The 16,142-nt window shown below is 52.6% G+C and overlaps 2 protein-coding genes across 10 annotated transcripts in view; one reads left to right on the top strand and one right to left on the bottom strand.

Annotated features, from left to right (window-relative positions):
• CERS2 (ceramide synthase 2) lies at positions 382 to 15,311 on the top strand. Of its 5 annotated transcripts, none has more exons than XM_018046055.1 (11): positions 382 to 396; positions 11,373 to 11,546; positions 11,970 to 12,087; positions 12,268 to 12,386; positions 12,614 to 12,671; positions 12,773 to 12,823; positions 13,061 to 13,153; positions 13,334 to 13,462; positions 13,675 to 13,781; positions 13,909 to 14,062; positions 14,241 to 15,311. In XM_018046055.1, the coding sequence occupies exons 2-11, from the start codon at positions 11,374 to 11,376 to the stop codon at positions 14,379 to 14,381; spliced, it is 1,143 nt and encodes a 380-aa protein (XP_017901544.1). In that variant the 5' UTR covers positions 382 to 396; position 11,373; the 3' UTR covers positions 14,382 to 15,311. The 5 variants fall into 5 exon arrangements, with proteins under 5 accessions (XP_017901544.1, XP_017901541.1, XP_017901546.1 ...); XM_018046052.1 differs by lacking the exon at positions 382 to 396 and adding an exon at positions 6,168 to 6,436; XM_018046057.1 differs by lacking the exon at positions 382 to 396 and adding an exon at positions 6,788 to 6,814.
• SETDB1 (SET domain bifurcated 1) overlaps positions 15,120 to 16,142 on the bottom strand; it is a 29,627-nt gene continuing 28,604 nt past the window's right edge. For 4 of the 5 annotated variants that reach the window (XM_018046048.1, XM_018046049.1, XM_005677644.3 and 1 more), the window contains one exon: positions 15,120 to 16,006. In XM_018046048.1, the coding sequence (XP_017901537.1) occupies positions 15,889 to 16,006 (118 nt within the window). In that variant the 3' untranslated portion in view covers positions 15,120 to 15,888. The remainder of the gene's footprint in view (positions 16,007 to 16,142) is intronic. The other variant, XM_005677645.3, reaches the window with a different exon arrangement.

Genomic DNA, 16,142 nt, shown 5'->3' with positions numbered 1-16,142 from the left:
AAACCTGTCGGGGCACATACCAGTGGAGCACCCCAGCCTGCACCCCAGAGGGGTCCCAACCCAGAAACTCCCTTGATGATTGCCTTATTGGAGCAGTAGTGAGTGGGAGTGATGGAAAGAGCAGGGTGGGGAGACTGTGTAAACCTCCAGGGAAGGAAGAACACAGGTATTTCTGAGTGGGGGAAGATCAGCAGAGTCAAGAGAGAAAAATGCAAAGGGTAATCCCTGTGGACAGAAGCATCGTGCTCCCAAAAGGCAACAGGGAGATGAAGGAGGCTCCCTGGGTCCCTGCGTCTTAGATTCCTTCTGCTGCCTTTTAGCAGCCAGGACTATTTTCGCGGTAGGTGATGCAACTCCAGCAGCTTTCTTGGAGGCTGTCAGTGCACAGAACAGCAGGTAAACAGTCTTAGGGAGCCAAAGGGGCCCCTGAGCAGGCAATTATTCGAATTTCACAGACAACTCCCTCGGGCCTGGGAGCAGTCTCCTTCCTGCAATGCTAGACAGCTCAGGCAGGGGCTGGGCACAGAAGCTATCTGCATTCCTCTGCCATGCCCCTGCCCTGGAAGGTCCTCACTGGTTTTCCTACATCCCTGAGGAAGGACCAGCCGCTTATCCTCCGAGCAGACCAGGCCTAAGGAGGTGCTGTGAAGGGAGATTTCCAACGTGCCAGCCACTGCACCTCGCTTTTCTCTCCTGTTAAAGGGGGAAAGCATGCACCGGTTTTTGCTGAAGAGTGTGGGTTCAGTCGCAGTTCTGCCACTCGCTATGTCCTATAACCTCAGCTAGTCATTTCAGGCCTTCGTGTCTCTGTTTCTTTACCTAGAAAAAAAAAAAAAAAGGGAATAATGGGAGAGGACGAAGTGTTGCGGGTGGGGTTTGGGAGAGTAGGAGGGTTGGGTGATTGGAGGGGGAATCCTGGCGCACCTGGGAATAGGCTTCCTTGGGGATTAAATGAAATAATATGTGTGATGGCATTTGAGACAGAAAAATGCCCTGCAGGGCAGTCGAGTGGTTAAGACTCCATGCTTCCATTGCAGAGGGCACGGTTCAATCTCTGGTCAGGGAACTAAGATCCAGCATGCTGCAGGGTGTCCAAAACCCCCCGCCCCAGATCCTGATTTATACCAATAGGTCATTCTATGGGATTACATCTAAAATAATAAACAATATTCTAAGACGTGCCTTATAAATTAAGGTTGCCAGATTTAGTAAATATAGCAATAATCTGTTAATACTGAGTATAACCCACGTTTCGTAGAATGTGTGTGTGCATGCTCAGTTACTTCAATTGTGTCTGACTCTTTGATACCCTGTGGACTGTAGTCTTCCATGGGGATTCTCCCAAGCAAGGATGTACAATGCTAATAGGGCTTCCCAGGTGGTGCTAGTGGTAAAGAACCCACCTGCTAATTTAGGAGACATAAGAGACTGGATTTGATCCCTGGGTTGGGAAGAGCTCTTAGAAGAGGGCATGGCAACCCACTCCAGTATTGTTGCCTGGAGAATTCCATGGGCAGAGGAGCCTGGCACACTATAGTCCACAGGTTCCCAAAGAGTTGGACATGATTAAAGCAACTTAGCATGCATGCACGATGCTAATAAATTGTTTAACTGAGTGTCCTATATTTTATCTGGCAGCCTGAAAAATGGGATGAAGTTTCAGCATGGTGATTAAAAGCAAAGGTTCTGAAGCCAGACTCCTTAGACTTAGAATGCTGGTCTGCTGTGTGACTCTGGCAACCACCTTAACATTTCTCTGCTCAGTTTCTTCCTTGTCAAAACAGGGGTTAAAAAAAAATGGTGATAGTAACAGTGTTTATATTATAGGCTATTGTGAGGATTAAATAAATACACGTAAAGCACTTTAGGGGAGTGCTGGGCATTGAATGGTAAATACATGTAAAATATTTACTAATTTGTTATATGTTATAATGTTATAACATATGTTATAATGTTATTTTATAGTGGTAACTGTTATTAGCATCTCCTTCAGAGTTCCAACCTTGGCTCTCTTCTGCCCCTTCTTTCTTCTAATCCCAAGTCTGGCCACAAGAGGCCATCAAAAGCCACTGTAAGAAAGCCTTGAGACCCCCTGGTGGCCACTCGTGGTCTAGGAGGCTCTGATTCCCCTTGGTATCTGAGGGACACCAAGGGGCTCTCTTGGCCCGAGGACATGAGGTTCCCCAGAGGACTCCATGGGCAGGCAGGTTCTGGGAAGAGCCTCAGGTAGACATTCGCTCCAGGGGCCCCGCTGAGACGGATCTCAGCACACATGCAGGAGACTTCTAGGCTGGGTTATAGCAGAAGAGCAGCTCCATAGCCAGGGTCCCTGGCCTTTGGCTTTCTGTACCCTTGAGAATCTCTTTTGGGTATATTCCAAGTAGGCTTAGGGGGAAATGAAGGGCAAAAGAGGGCTCCTGTTTCTCCAGTCTAAACCTCTGCAAGGTAATGCTGGCTGACCTGCAAGGCTGAATACTGAATTTGGAGGTGGCAGAAGAGTGGTCCTGGTTGCCTAGCATTATTAGGAGGTGTGTGATGCATTTACAGATGTCTCTCTGAAACTGGTGGAAGCTTTACTCCTTTTGTCCCTGGGTTTTGTTTTGTTCAACTCCAGGGTCAGATTGAGGCCCTTTTCAGATTTACTAAAGCACCCTCCAGGGCATCTCTGGTGGCTCATCTGTAAAGAATGCTCCTACAACACAGGAGCTGCAGGAGTTGCAGGTTTGATCCCTGGGTCAGGAAGATCCCCTGGAGAAGGATTTGGCAACCCACTCCAGTATCCTTGCCTGGAGAATTCCATGGACAGAGGAGCCTGGTGGGCTACAGTGCATGGGGTCGCAAATGAGTTGGACAAGACTTAGCGACTGAACGACAACAACAAATCACCCTCCATACCCATGCTCTAAATCTTAGAATTTCAGAGTTGGAGAAGATCTTAGGGATGACCTGACCTACCACCCTCTTGTTACTGACTCAAGGAGACTGAGTGACTTCCAAGGGCCATGGTGTTGGAACCAGAATTCAGGTCTCCTAACTTCTCAGTGTTTTCATCACTCAGATGAGAAGGTCGACTGGAAAAAAAAAAAAAAAAAAAGCACAACGTAAAAGTAGAGAATTATATTTTATTTGGTGGACAATACTGGGAACTTAAGCCTGGAATGCAGCCTCTCAAATAGCTCTGAGGGACTGCTCTGAAGAAGTAAGGGAGGAGCCAGGATATATGGGAATTTTGTAACAAAAACCAGGTAGTCAGAATATCAAAAGATTACTGTTTATTAAGGAAAACAAGATATGTCAAGTTAATGAATGTAGTGCTTTTTTATGTAAGGAAAGATGCAAAAGTCTGGGCTCACTGAAATCATTCCTTTGATATGTGTCTCAGCTGGGGCCAGTATCCTGTGTTTTCCCATCCTGAGTCACCAAAGGGTGCACCATTGCGGGAGTGACTGCAATGGCTGATAGCTTAATGGAGGGCATCCTATTTTCATTTTGAGTTCTCTCAGGACTCATCGTCCTGGCAGCTATAATATGATGGCTTGATGGCTGCAATATCCTTTCTTTACTGATATGGTAAGCAACATTTTTTCATTCAGAAGGGCATGACTGACTTGGGGTCTCCTCTAAAGAGGACAAGCAGCAAGTAACATACAGGGCCATAGCTGTTGACTCATGAAAACTTGTTCAGCTCTAGGTCCATATTGCTTTTTTGCACTCTGCATGGGTTTCTGAATACACAGAAATTCCTCCTGGCTATTTCTCCTCTTGTTATAAAACTTTTTCTCCCCAGAATTCCTTGCATCTTAATCCCACTGCTCATGTTTTGGCCAAGTTCTACTCTTTTTATCCAGAGTCTTGTGTGTTACACAAGCAAGCCTGACCTGGGAAGACCAAGACCCATTTCCACAACTAGAGTCCACATCTTTGCCTGCTCCAGATACCTAAATCCCAGGCCAAAGGCCTATTTGTGTCCTGTGCCTCCGGACACCTCAGCAGCCCATACAGAGGAAGTGAGTCACTGCAAGGCGGGCAGCTTGGGGCACTGTGGGCGTGGCTATGCCAGGCCTGGGCGGTGGGGGATGGGTCAGAGTGATCAAGATCTCCTGGTCCAAACTAGGCCGAGAGAGAGTTTCTGAGAGAGTTTCTAAATTGGTTGTGCTCAGTTGCTCAGTCATGTCCAAGTCTTTTGGGACCCCATGAACTGTAGCCCGCCAGGCTTCTCTTCCATGGAATTTCCCAGGCAAGAATACTGAAGTGGGTTGCCATTTCCTACTCCAGGAGATCTTCCTGACCCAGGGATTGAACCTGTGTCTCTTGCATTGGCAGGTGGATTCTTTACCACTGAGCCACCAGGGAAGCCCCTTCTAAACAGGCAGCATCATTCAAATGCTGCCTGAGGCCCAGTTTCTCTTTCTCCATCCATCTTCTTAGTCTCCTGGGGGAGGGGTATACCCTCTTATCTTTACTTTTCAGGCCTGTCTATTCAGCTTCAGCCCCAAACTTCTCCTCCCACTGCTATCTTAAAGTTAACTGGTCTTCAGTGCTCTGAGGAATCATTTATAAAGTCTGGTGAGGACCTTGGGGAAGTCTGGGAAAATTTCCTGAGAAAAGGGTTCAGAAACAAAAGGAGAGCCAAGTAAGACAGATCTGGGGTGGGGATAGAGAGGTACCCAAAGTTTAGTTGGGGCCCAAAGAGGAGACACTGGAACCCTACTGGAAAGGGGAAACTGGGGAGGGAACTCAAGAAAGGTGGGGGGAACTTTGGAATTGGAGGGGGTGGGGGTGGGGGGATGGTGGGTTATAACAAAGGTGTGGAAAGGATATGACTTGCAAATAAAGGAGTTAACCCTTTGGCAAAGGAATTAAAGGCTGGAGGGATTGCTGGGAACTGGAAAATCAGGCAAATCTGGGGCTGAAAAAGCCTAGAGAGTCCCCTGGGTACTGGTTCAGTGGTGAGGGGCCACAGGATGGGCCAACAAGTCTCATTTCCCCCGTGTTGGCCTGGGCTAGGGGTCCCACTGCAAATGCAAATGAAAAGTTGGAAATCAGACAACCTCTGTCTCTCTACCTCTCCAGATAGCGTCTTCAGTGAGGACCAAGCTCTCAAACTGGATGAGTGAGAAATCATATTCCTTCCTAAGAGAATTGTCAAAACACCTGAATTTGCCCAGATAAACCCTGAAACAAGCTGCCCTCAGAGGTTCTAACTGTCTCCGTATAAAACACCAACATTTCATTAAGGTAAAAAATGGTTACCTCTGCTAGGCGGGCCCTCTCTAAACAAAACCTCAAACACATCTTAGTCACACTCTGTCCTCCTTAGGAATCAAGGCCAGTTTTCTAGGATAAACATGTTACATCTTCCTGAAACATCAAGTTTACCAGTCTAGGGGAAAAAACATTTTAAAATATGAATTTGAACACGGATAAGCAGTGGTCTAGATTGAAAACTCAGATACGTTTTACACAGCAAAAGTTGGGGACTGGGTCCTTCAGAGTCTGCCGGCAGTAGGGTACGTGTGCCACTTGGGGGTAGATTTTACAGCACTGGTGTGGAAACGGTGGGGATTTTAAGGCCGGGCTGGGGTGGGGGACGCCCTAGGGGTCCCAGCCGAATCTCGAGGGCCCGCTGCCCGGGTCGGTCCTGGAGAGGCGCTGGGCCTCGGCGCGCGGCCCTTGACAAGGACCCGCAGGGGCTGCGCGGGCCGGGAGCCGGGGCGCCCTCCTCCCTCCGCTGCCCGGTGGGGTTGGAGGTGGGAAGTGTGGCCATCGGTCGGGCTGCTGAGAGAACTGGGGGCCGCAGCCGGCCGGAGGGCGAGGGCCGCAGGTGGGGGCTGCCGGGGTAGTGCAGGGACACGGCCGTTCCGCGCCCCTCGCCCCTCGCGGGTTTGTCCCGGGGTCCTCGGAGCGCGCCCCTAACCGAGAGACCAGAGGCTGGGAGACCCCGCACTGCCTCCCTTATCGGGGGCTTTTCCCCCGCGGTGCAGCGCCTGCAGTGGCGCTCCGCCGCCCGCCGGGTGCAGCGAGGGCTCGGCTCCCAAGCTTCCACCACCCGCCCCGGCCGGGGCGGGGGCGGTGGCAGGCGGCGGGGGCTGGGCGCGGCTACCCCGCGCGGAGGCCCGGGCCCCGCCGCGCGCCCGCCCGCCCGCCTCTCCCCTTCCGTCGCCGGGCCGTAGGCCCACGCCCAGTCTCCCGGCTGCTGTGTTGCTCGCGGCCTTTCTTTCCCGGGCTGGCTGGGCTCGCTCTCGGCTCGGCTGGGCTCGGAGGGCGGCGGGAGGAGGAGGAAAGAGGGAGGGAGCGGGCAGGCGGGCGGGCGGAAGGGGGAGGAGAGGAGCGAGCGGAGCCAGTCCGGAGGGGGCCCGGAGCTCGGACGAGGGGAGAGACGGCGCAGCGGCTCCCGGCCGGGCCAGCTCCGCGACGCCGCCGCCGCCGCCGCCGAGTGAGTCGGAACCCGCGCCCGGGAGTCCGCGGCGCCGCGCGCGGGGGTGGGGCGGCACGGGGCGCGGAAAAGTTGGGAGAACTGCGGGGGCCGCGAGGACGCGGCTGGGCGGACAGGGCCTGGCGGGGCCGGGAGCGGGCCGCGGAGCGGAGCGGGGCGCGGGCGCACACCCCCGGGCGGCTGGGCGCTCGGCGCGGCCGCCGGCTCGGGGGCCTCTGCCCCGCGCGCTCATGGCGGCGGCGGGCCTGGTGGAGGGCGGGCCGGAGCGCCTCGCGGGAGCGGCCGGGCCCCCAGCGCCGCCCGAGGGCAGGCTGGCCGGCCGCCCGGGCGTCCTCGAGCGCGCCGCCCGGAGCCCGGACGAGTCCTCCTGGGCAACAGGTAGGAGCTGGGAGTTGGGGACGCGGGGCTGCCCACGGACGGCCGAGCGCCCGGCGCCCTTTTGTTGGGGAGGAGAGAAAGTCTGGTGAGCAGTTGCACGAGAGCCCGCTGCTTGGCAGAGACCCTGCGGCGCGGCCCATGGCTGGGGGATCCCGTGGCTGGAGTGAGAGGAGAGTGAAGGGTCTTGCTTTTTTAATTGGTTCACTGTGCCCACTCCGGGAGGGAGGTCAGAGCGTCCATGTGCTTAACGGGAAACAGGAAGGAGTGGCTCAGAGTGTCTGCCCCTGGCCCCCGCCCCGTGGCTAAGGCTCTTATACCGTTATGGGGTGTGTGGGGCAGGGGTAGGGGGAGCTGCTGGTGAAACTGGTTTTCTGGGCCTCACCTTGCTAATTTCTGGCCCGGAGGCTCTCTGGCAAGTAGGTTAATTGCATGTGTGTGGTTTTCATCTTTGGCCTGAGTTTAGAGGTTCACTTCCTAAGGTAGACTCTTGGTGTCAAAATCTGATCCTTCACCTGAGTTGCAGGTACAGGAGATAGGGGCTTCTGAGGATCCTGAGGAATGGAGTGAGCCCCCCTTTCCGGAGAAGTGAATCAGGAAAGGCCTCCAGCAGGCAGTCACTCCCGCAAGTGTTAGCGGAGGTTGCAGTCCCATAGCAGACTCCAGGTGGCTGGGCCTAATGTGGGTGGCGGACTGGGCTTGTGATGGGGCTTCTAAGGGTAAGGGCTTGTCTGCAGCCTCCTCCCTCAGGGCCTGACGCTAGTCATATAGTGACCTGTAGAAACTCTGTTCTGAAGAGAGAGAGTTCCTTGTCTTCCTTGGTACCCCACAATCCACTCCCTTCACTGGGGCCTCTGGCCAGCCTTCCCCCTGGGAGGGAGGGCCTTCGCTTTCCCCTGTCTCTGGCCACAGGCTGGCCGATCCTTCACTGTGCCTTTAGCATGCCCCCCCTGGCATCGCAGTCTACTTCTTGAACTTGCTAGTCATTCTCTCCCCCTGGGGGCTGTAGTCTCCTGCAGTCTTTGGCTGTGTTGGGCCCGCAGAAAACTAAAATTTTGAGAGCTCTACTTCAGCCTGGAGGGATGACACACCTCTCCTTGGCTTCATCCATTGCTCGTAGCTTTCTAGTTTGTGACCTGGTGTAGCTGCCTGAAAAAGTTTTCAGCAAGCTGGACTATTCAGGTCCTCTGCCACTTCTTTCCACTTCTTTTTTGTAGTCCTTCCGGCTCCAGTGAAAGCTGGGAACCTCTGGGATCCTGTCTTTGTCACTCTGTCTTCCCTTACTGATCGTATTGTATCTTCTTCAATTATTTCTCCAAACTTTGAGAGCCGTTGGGACTGTTATCGCTTTGAGTCTGTGAGATCTCTTCCTCATAGCCTCAAACTTCTGCCCTCCTAGCAGACTGGGTCTACAAGTCCCCTTGGGGACTCTCTGCCCCTTTTCATCTGTCTGTGAGAGTCTGGGATGGGTCAGTCAGAGTTGGGGCAAAAGGTAGCAGTTGGGTGGAGCTCTGTTCAAGTTCCTGGTAATCCAATGCCCATGAAATCCCTGCTCAGCTGGCCGTTCTCCAGCTGTGCCTCATAAAGTGGTCTGTGTCTCTGAGGCAGGTGTACTTGTGTGTGAGAGAGACAGAGATACATACACACGAACACATCCTATTGTCTCTTCATGTGTGTGGGGGAATAAATTGTTTGGAAAAATTCCTATAGGTGTGATTTTCTCCACCAGGAAATTAAGTAATGTGACCCAGAAAAGCAAGGTTGTCTCGCTGGCACGAAGGCACATCCCCTTTTATTGACCCACCTTTTTGTTTGAGATCCATTACTTGGCTTGGTGTGCCAGGGACTCCACGAGGAGTGGACTGGTAGGTTCTGTGGGGGTGTGTAAGTGCAGCCTGTGGGCTGGGAGCCCCTGCCGTCTTCCCTTCCCCCTCACAGGGAGTCCGAAGTCCTGACCCTGCTGAATCTGGTGCCTCTTCCTGCTGGGCTAGGCCCCAGGGGCGAGGGGCAGGGTCCAGGCCACCGCTCCTCTGCTAATGGAAGTGCTCGGCAGTACGGGAGGGCTGTGGTCACAGAAAGCCTGAAACCCGGCTGTGAGAGAGCCCCCATTCAGAACTCCCGACACATCACACTCTCTGCTCACACCATCTTCTGCTCTCCCTGCTTGGAGCAGGCAGGGGCCAGGTGCTACCTTGTCCTGCGATTGAGATAGTTGCACTGCCCAGGTGCTTGCCCTTGACCCGTCTCTGACTTTCTGCCTGCTTCTGCGGCTCCTCACCTTCTTTGTAGGCATGAGGCATTCCTGGGCCCCCGGGAGTCATGGAGAGGGACTCTGCTCTTAGCCTCCAGGATCCCAGCCAGCCCTCTGAATCTTTAATCCTCAAAATATCTGTGACAAAAGAAACTTACCTGCCGGTTTCCACTGACCAGGGTAGGAATGGGGCCCAATGTCTAGGCCAGACAGTACCCTTGGCTTTAGTCCTCAATGGAGGACAAATTGGGCTCCAAGGGACTAGCGGTCAGGTGACCGAGTCAGGCCTGTTTCTTCACCTCCAATCAGACTAAGCAAAGAAGGTGGCAAGAAGAGCCGGAGGTGTGCCACCACATGTAGGCTTTCTGCCTTGCCCCTTCTCTACATTTGCTACAACTTCTCTCAGAGAAAAGTGTGTCTGTGTGCACTGTCCTGTGGGGAGAGTTCTACTGTGATAACTGTGTTTAGTTTTGTTCAGTTCCAAAGGCTTCCATCTCTTTAACTAATTAAATATTTATTCTGGCCAAGGTGGAGAGGGAAGGGGCAGTGTCCTCAGGAGCTGAGGCCTGGAATGTGTGTGTGTGTGTGTACGTGTACGTATGTGTGTAGTACACGTGCTGTTGGGGGCGGGTGGAGCTGAAACTCCTTTACTGTCGGGGCTGCCCTCTGCTTTCATCTGAAAGAGCAGTGACCAGGAGTGGGGACAAGAGGGTAAAAGTCCTTGAGCTGAAATGCTGACCCGTGACAGGCTGAGAGGGATTTCGCAAGTGCTTCGGTGGTGGGTGGGGGTGGAGCTGTCGGAGGAGCAGCCCAGCTCAGCTGTGATATGATCAGCCTTCAGCGAGGCACCGGTTGGTCTCCAGTTCACAGCAGAGAACAATCTCCCGACTCTCTTTCCTCGGCAGCTGGGAGGGGGCCACCTTCCTTCTGTGTCAGCTTTTAGTCTCAAGGCCAGCCTGGAGACCACCCGCCTGGCCTCCCTCTTGGGAGGGTGAGGGCTTGGTAGCCTGGAAGCTTTGGCCTTGTCATCCTACTGGGTTCACTGCTGAGTCCTAGGACTGCCAGTTGTTGTGTGGACCACCATCGCTGATTCTACACGATCATCTTGCTCCTTCTCTCAGCTCCAAGCAGCTGCTGTCCCCGCGTGAGCCTCAGATCGTACCCTCCTTCATTTGGGTATCCAAGTGGTCACCACCACCCTGTAGATCCTTTCCCTTTCCGTGGACTAAATGGGGGAGGGAGGTGGTACGAAGCAGCAGCTCTTTCCTGAGCACTGAGGGTATTTGTGATGGGTGTTCCCTGAGCAGACTAGCGTTTTATTTTCTAGAGGAGCCTTAATACAAAGTAGCTCCTAATTCTACTGGATGTCTTGGGCTGCTGTATTGACTCTATCCTCCAACTCCTGACTCCCTGCAGCCTTGTCTTCATTTTGTTTCTGAGAATAGGCTTCACATAGAGTCCTTCTGCCTAAATGTTTGGGAATGGATGGCTTGGGCATGGGCTATTAATCTTGTGTGCAATATTTGATGTCCTTTGATTGTCCTTGAGCTCAGCACTATTTGGGGGCATAATTTTGGTTTATTCTGGCCTCTTAATTTTCCCTAGGACCTGCTGCCTCAGTGGGTTATAGGGAAGGGGGAGGAAGGTCTTGCCCCAGCCCTGCAATCCTTTCTTGGGCTCCCTGGCAAGGAAGCTTCATTATGGGTTGATTTGGGAGCTCTGGTGGTTCAGATGGTAAAGAATCTGCCTGCAATGCAGGAGACCTGAGTTTGATCCCTGCATCAGGAAGATCCCATGGAGAAGGGATTGGCTACCCACTCCTGTATTCTTACCTGGGGAGTTCCATGGACAGAGAAACCTGGCGGGCTGCAGTCCATAAAGTTATAAAGAGTCGGATATGACTGAGTGACTAACACATGGGAGCTCTAGGAAGAGGTTGGAGGGTGGGGGGAAGGAAGGATGACTCTGATTTCTCCTAAGATTTTTGGCCCCAGCTTCTAGGGCTAGATCCTGTCTAGTTTCCATGAAAGAATAGCAAAATGATGGGGAGACCCCAAGGTTCTTGATTAAGTCTAGGGAATCAGGACTTCCAGGGGCTGTTAACGTCACCTTTGGTTGATATTAAGAGTAACTGTTAGAACTGGAAAGCTGCTATATTACAGATGGGCACACTGATTTGTCCACATGGCCAAGACCAGAGCCCAGGGCTTGAGGCTTTGCCCCTGCTCTGTTTGTTACACTGTGAAAACTGTCATTTGTCTTTCCGCACTGCTGCCTGCTTTGATGCCCTCTACTTCCTTCCTCACTCAGGATGCTCCAGACCTTACATGACTACTTCTGGTGGGAACGGCTGTGGCTCCCTGTGAACTTAACCTGGGCTGATCTAGAAGACCGAGATGGACGTGTCTACGCCAAAGCCTCTGACCTCTATATCACACTACCCCTGGCCTTGCTCTTCCTCATCATTCGATACTTCTTTGAGCTGTGAGCATACCAACCTGCCCCCATGCCTTCCTTGGCTCCCAGCCGCAGTTTCTTGTACTTCGAGTTTGTCTCTTGCTGTTTAATTGGTCCTGCACGCTGGTGTTCTCACCACCCAGGTCCCTGCCTACTGTGTGCCCCCCACTAAAGGCAGCATTGTCTTTCTGAGGGCTCAGCACCCCCAGGCCCATTCCTTCAATGGTTATTTGTTCTTGCCCTCCACCCGCCTCGTGGCTAGTGAACACAGGCAGCTTTGTCAGCTATGGGCAGCCCAGGGCAGCCAGAGAGGGGGTTGCTGGGAAACTGAGGCCCAGGATAAAGTTGCCTGAGCTTGCAATATCCCCCTCCAGGCCCTCTAGTTTAGGGGCTACCAGGCTTGCCTGCTTCAAGAGAGTCAGACACCCCTCACTCCTATCCCTTCCCCAGTTATGTGGCTACACCACTGGCTGCCCTCCTGAATGTCAAAGAGAAAACCCGGCTGCGGGCACCTCCCAACCCCACTTTGGAGCATTTCTACATGACCAGTGGCAAGCAGCCCAAACAGGTATGAGCTGCAGACCCTGTTCTGGGAGTTACTGAGTCCTGGTAGGGAGTGAGGAGATGGGGTGAAGAGATGGGAAGGCATCTCCCCTTCCCTTCAGATGGGGCCGACTTGGGTCATTACTGGCAGAGGGGCGGGGAGGGCGAGTGAAGCTGAACACAGTGGGCTTCTGACTCCACCCAGGCAGATGTAGAGCTTCTGTCGCGGCAGAGCGGGCTGTCTGGCCGCCAGGTAGAGCGCTGGTTCCGCCGCCGTCGCAACCAGGACCGGCCCAGTCTCCTCAAGAAGTTCCGAGAGGCAAGGTAGGGGAAGTTGAGGCAAGAGGAACTGGGTGGCAGAGGGAGGTCTGCTGTGTTTTGCTGGGCGGGGGGGCGCCCCGCAACTGTACGTGGAGAGATTACTCCTGGGTGAGGCAGCACATTTGGTTGAATATATCCTTGAGGGTGTCTGCGGGGAGGGATTGGGTTGGGTGGAGGGCTGTGCCGTTCTTCCATTCTGCTCTCCTAGCCATTTCTGTTTCCTCTTCCAGCTGGAGATTCACATTTTACCTGATTGCTTTCATTGCCGGCACAGCTGTCATTGTAGACGTGAGTGGGGATTACTTGGAGGGGCGGTGGTAGGGGAGTAGGTTCTCTGGCAAGGTGGGGTGAGGCCCAGAATTTCCTAACCTCTTACCACCTCTCTGCAGAAACCCTGGTTCTATGACCTGAGGAAAGTTTGGGAGGGATATCCCATACAGGTACGTGATGGGTCCTGATTCCTTATATGGGGTAATTAGTCCTTATGTGGGGTGAGAATCAGTGTAGGATAGGATTGGGACATACACATCCTTGTGAAGAGTTGATCTCAGACATGTGGCAGAAGGGACTGCAGTCATGGTGTTAATCTTAAGTGTAAGGAGGGCTGGGTTTGGAGAGGTGAGACCATTGGGTCCAGTGGCTCTGGGGTCCGTTAAACTTCCTCTTTTCTCTCTCAGAGCATCATCCCTTCCCAGTATTGGTACTACATGATTGAACTGTCTTTCTACTGGTCCTTGCTCTTCAGCATTGCTTCTGATGTCAAGCGAAAGGTGAGCCATGGGGCTGTGCCATTGAGTAGGGGCCAAAATGAAGCCCGGTATGAACCACCTCCCCTTTGAGTTCCAGGTGCTTTGGATGGAGTTGTGGGATAAGTGGAATTTAAGACAAGGGAGGAGAATGGAAGCTAGGGAACAGGACACAGTCCTCTGGAGGCTGCATCTTTTCTACAGGATTTCAAGGAGCAGATCATCCATCATGTGGCCACCATCATCCTCATTAGTTTCTCCTGGTTTGCCAATTACGTCCGAGCAGGGACTCTCATCATGGCTCTGCACGACTCTTCTGACTACCTGCTAGAGGTCAGGCTTCCTGGGTATTTCCTCAAGCCTAGAGACCCTGGTGCAGCTTCTTCTGTCCCTCTATCCTTTTTTGGGGGTAGTGGTGGGTGGGGGTGGATGTTCCTGGGACCAAAGAGGTTGGGGCACAGAGCTAGTTTGGTTAAGTGGGATGTATGTATGAATGTATATGGGAGTCAGGAGCCCATGATGATAGGTGGGGGCTATCTACACAGTCAGCCAAGATGTTTAACTATGCGGGATGGAAAAACACCTGCAACAACATCTTCATCGTCTTCGCCATTGTCTTCATCATCACCCGACTGGTCATCCTGCCCTTCTGGTGAGTAGTATACCAGACTACATTCCTGTTAAGAAATCAGGAATCCTCTCCCTGGCCCTGTTTGTCTATCCTCAGTCTTGACCCTCTCCTTTCTGTGTTAACCGTTCTTGTCTCTCCCCATCCCAAGGATCCTGCACTGCACGCTGGTGTACCCACTGGAGCTCTATCCCGCCTTCTTTGGCTATTACTTCTTCAATTTCATGATGGGAGTGCTACAGCTGCTGCATATCTTCTGGGCCTACCTCATTTTGCGCATGGCCCACAAGTTCATAACTGGAAAGGTGATGGTTCTGTCCCCATTCTGTAGGCCCTACTACCCTCCATTCTAGGAACGGCCCAAATTCCCTCCCGTATCAGCAACCCTCTAAAACCTACTGTGGGGCCCTGGGTATATCTGGAAAAAGCCCACCAAGAGAGGCAGTCCTTAGGGGTTTGTAACCCTGCTCATCCCTTTCACAGGTAGTAGAAGATGAACGCAGTGACCGGGAAGAAACAGAGAGCTCAGAGGGGGAGGAGGCTGCAGCTGGGGGAGGAGCAAAGAACCGGCCCCTGGCCAATGGCCACCCCATCCTCAACAACAACCATCGTAAGAATGACTGAACCATTGTCCCTGCTGCCCCTCAGATTAACGTATAAAGCCAAGGAAATACCCCACCCTCCCACAGGGTCTCTCTAAGCTCTGGGGAGGAGGAGAGAGAGCAAGAGGAGCCATTCTTCTCTGTGCCCCCACCCCCTGCTTCTGTCACCCAGTTGCCTTTAAACCAAATTCTAATCAGCCTATCTCCAGGAATGGGGAGGTTGGTTATATCCTTTGTTGTGGGAGGGGGGTTGGTCTTATTTTCCAAGTTGTCCTTTCTACTGATTTTGAGACCTTTCCTCAGTTCTGGGGGTGGGGGTTATAAGTCACATTCCTTACTCTTCAGAATCTGGCCCTGTCTGCCTGCCTTTGACTCCCTGACCTCCAGAGCCAGGGTTGTGCCTTACTGTCCCACCTGTGGGCCTCATTCTGCCAAAGTTGGACCAAGGCTCACCTTTCTAATCTCCCTAACTTGGACCAGAAACCAAAGCTGAGCTGACTTTTAACTTTTTCCCTTCTAAGATCCAAATGAACCGAGTGTAGGTGGGTGCATGTGACCCTTATCCTACCTCTGCCAAAAAGTGGGGGCCACAATGTGGACTGCTCAGAAGTCTTCTGTTACTTCTCTGCCGGCTGTCCCTGTAGTCACAGGTCCAAGATCTTACTGCCTCCTTTCTCTGGCCTCTTTCCCTAGGCTAGCTGGTTTGGAGTAGAATGGCAACTAGTTCTAATTTTTATTTATTAAACATTTGGGGTTTGGGTTTTAAAGCCTGAATTACAGCTAGCACCTGGCATTTCAGCAGAGGGACCACTTCAGACCAAAATGTACTGTTAAATGGTTTTTTTTTTAATTAAAATATATTAAAGATTAAGTAAAACATGGCAACAAGTGTTTGAGACTCTTAAGAACTGAGAAGAGTGATCAACTAAATAAACTAAGGTAGTCTTTCTCATGCCTTCCTCATGGTTATGCAACATTAAAAAATATCACATGGCAAATAAGAAAAAGCAAAAGTAGAGAAAGGTCAGGATTAGTGACAGCTGCCTGTTGGGAAGGGTTGGGGAAAAACTCATCTCTCATCAAGACCTACAACTGAGAGCTGAGGGAAAGAAATCAAATCACAATCTTAGTTTTAACATCTTGTTAAAAGACTTTCAAGAAACAATACAAACCAGGGGTAGTAAAATACACAGCCCTCACTCTAGGAATAAAGTCTGTTAGAAGAATGAACACTTGAACAAATGTAGGACGGGAGGGGTGAGCCACAGGAGGACTGAAGGGATGTCAGGCCCAGGTTAGAGTGGTAGCCTCTCCCACCCCCAGTGCCTCGGGAGGCAGGGGAGGGACCCTGCCTGCTAGCACCGCAATGGAAGGGGTCTCCTGATCCAGAACCCCCATTTCTATCTACTAGAAGCTGAGGAGTAGCTAGACTAGAAACTTGGGGGTCAGAATCCAACAGTCAGGGAGACCCAGTTCCTGAGGAAAGGGCAGTTCAGGAAGGCTCAGAAGGTCGGGAGGAAGGCTGTCCTCTAAAGAAGACGCCCTCGGCATTCGATGGCCCCGCAGCAGCAAAGCAGCTCCTTGCCCTCCACGCTGCCCACCTCATAGTTGTAGTCCCAGGTGAGCTCAGTGCCAGCCCGGATTCTCCTGAAGAGCAAGAGGAGGAAGGGATGTGGTCAAACAGCAGAAACCCAGGCCTGCGATGACTGACTGTGTGATGACTGACTGTGTAGGGGGAGCTGGATCACAGATGGGAGAGAGGCCCTTTGAACGTCCTGGCCCC

Source organism: Capra hircus, chromosome 3 (assembly GCF_001704415.2).
Source record: "Capra hircus breed San Clemente chromosome 3, ASM170441v1, whole genome shotgun sequence".
Lineage (NCBI taxonomy): Eukaryota > Metazoa > Chordata > Mammalia > Artiodactyla > Bovidae > Capra > Capra hircus.
Note: the sequence above shows the minus strand (reverse complement) of the source record. Positions and strands in the feature narration are given on the sequence as shown.

Excerpts from the sequence above, each read along its gene's own strand:
- CERS2 (XM_018046055.1), top strand. The coding sequence starts at position 11,374 with ATGCTCCAGACCTTACATGACTACTTCTGGTGGGAACGGCTGTGGCTC. Across the intron at positions 12,672-12,772 it reads GCACAGCTGTCATTGTAGAC|AAACCCTGGTTCTATGACCT; the intron begins GTGAGTGGGGAT and ends ACCTCTCTGCAG. Across the intron at positions 14,063-14,240 it reads ACAAGTTCATAACTGGAAAG|GTAGTAGAAGATGAACGCAG; the intron begins GTGATGGTTCTG and ends TCCCTTTCACAG.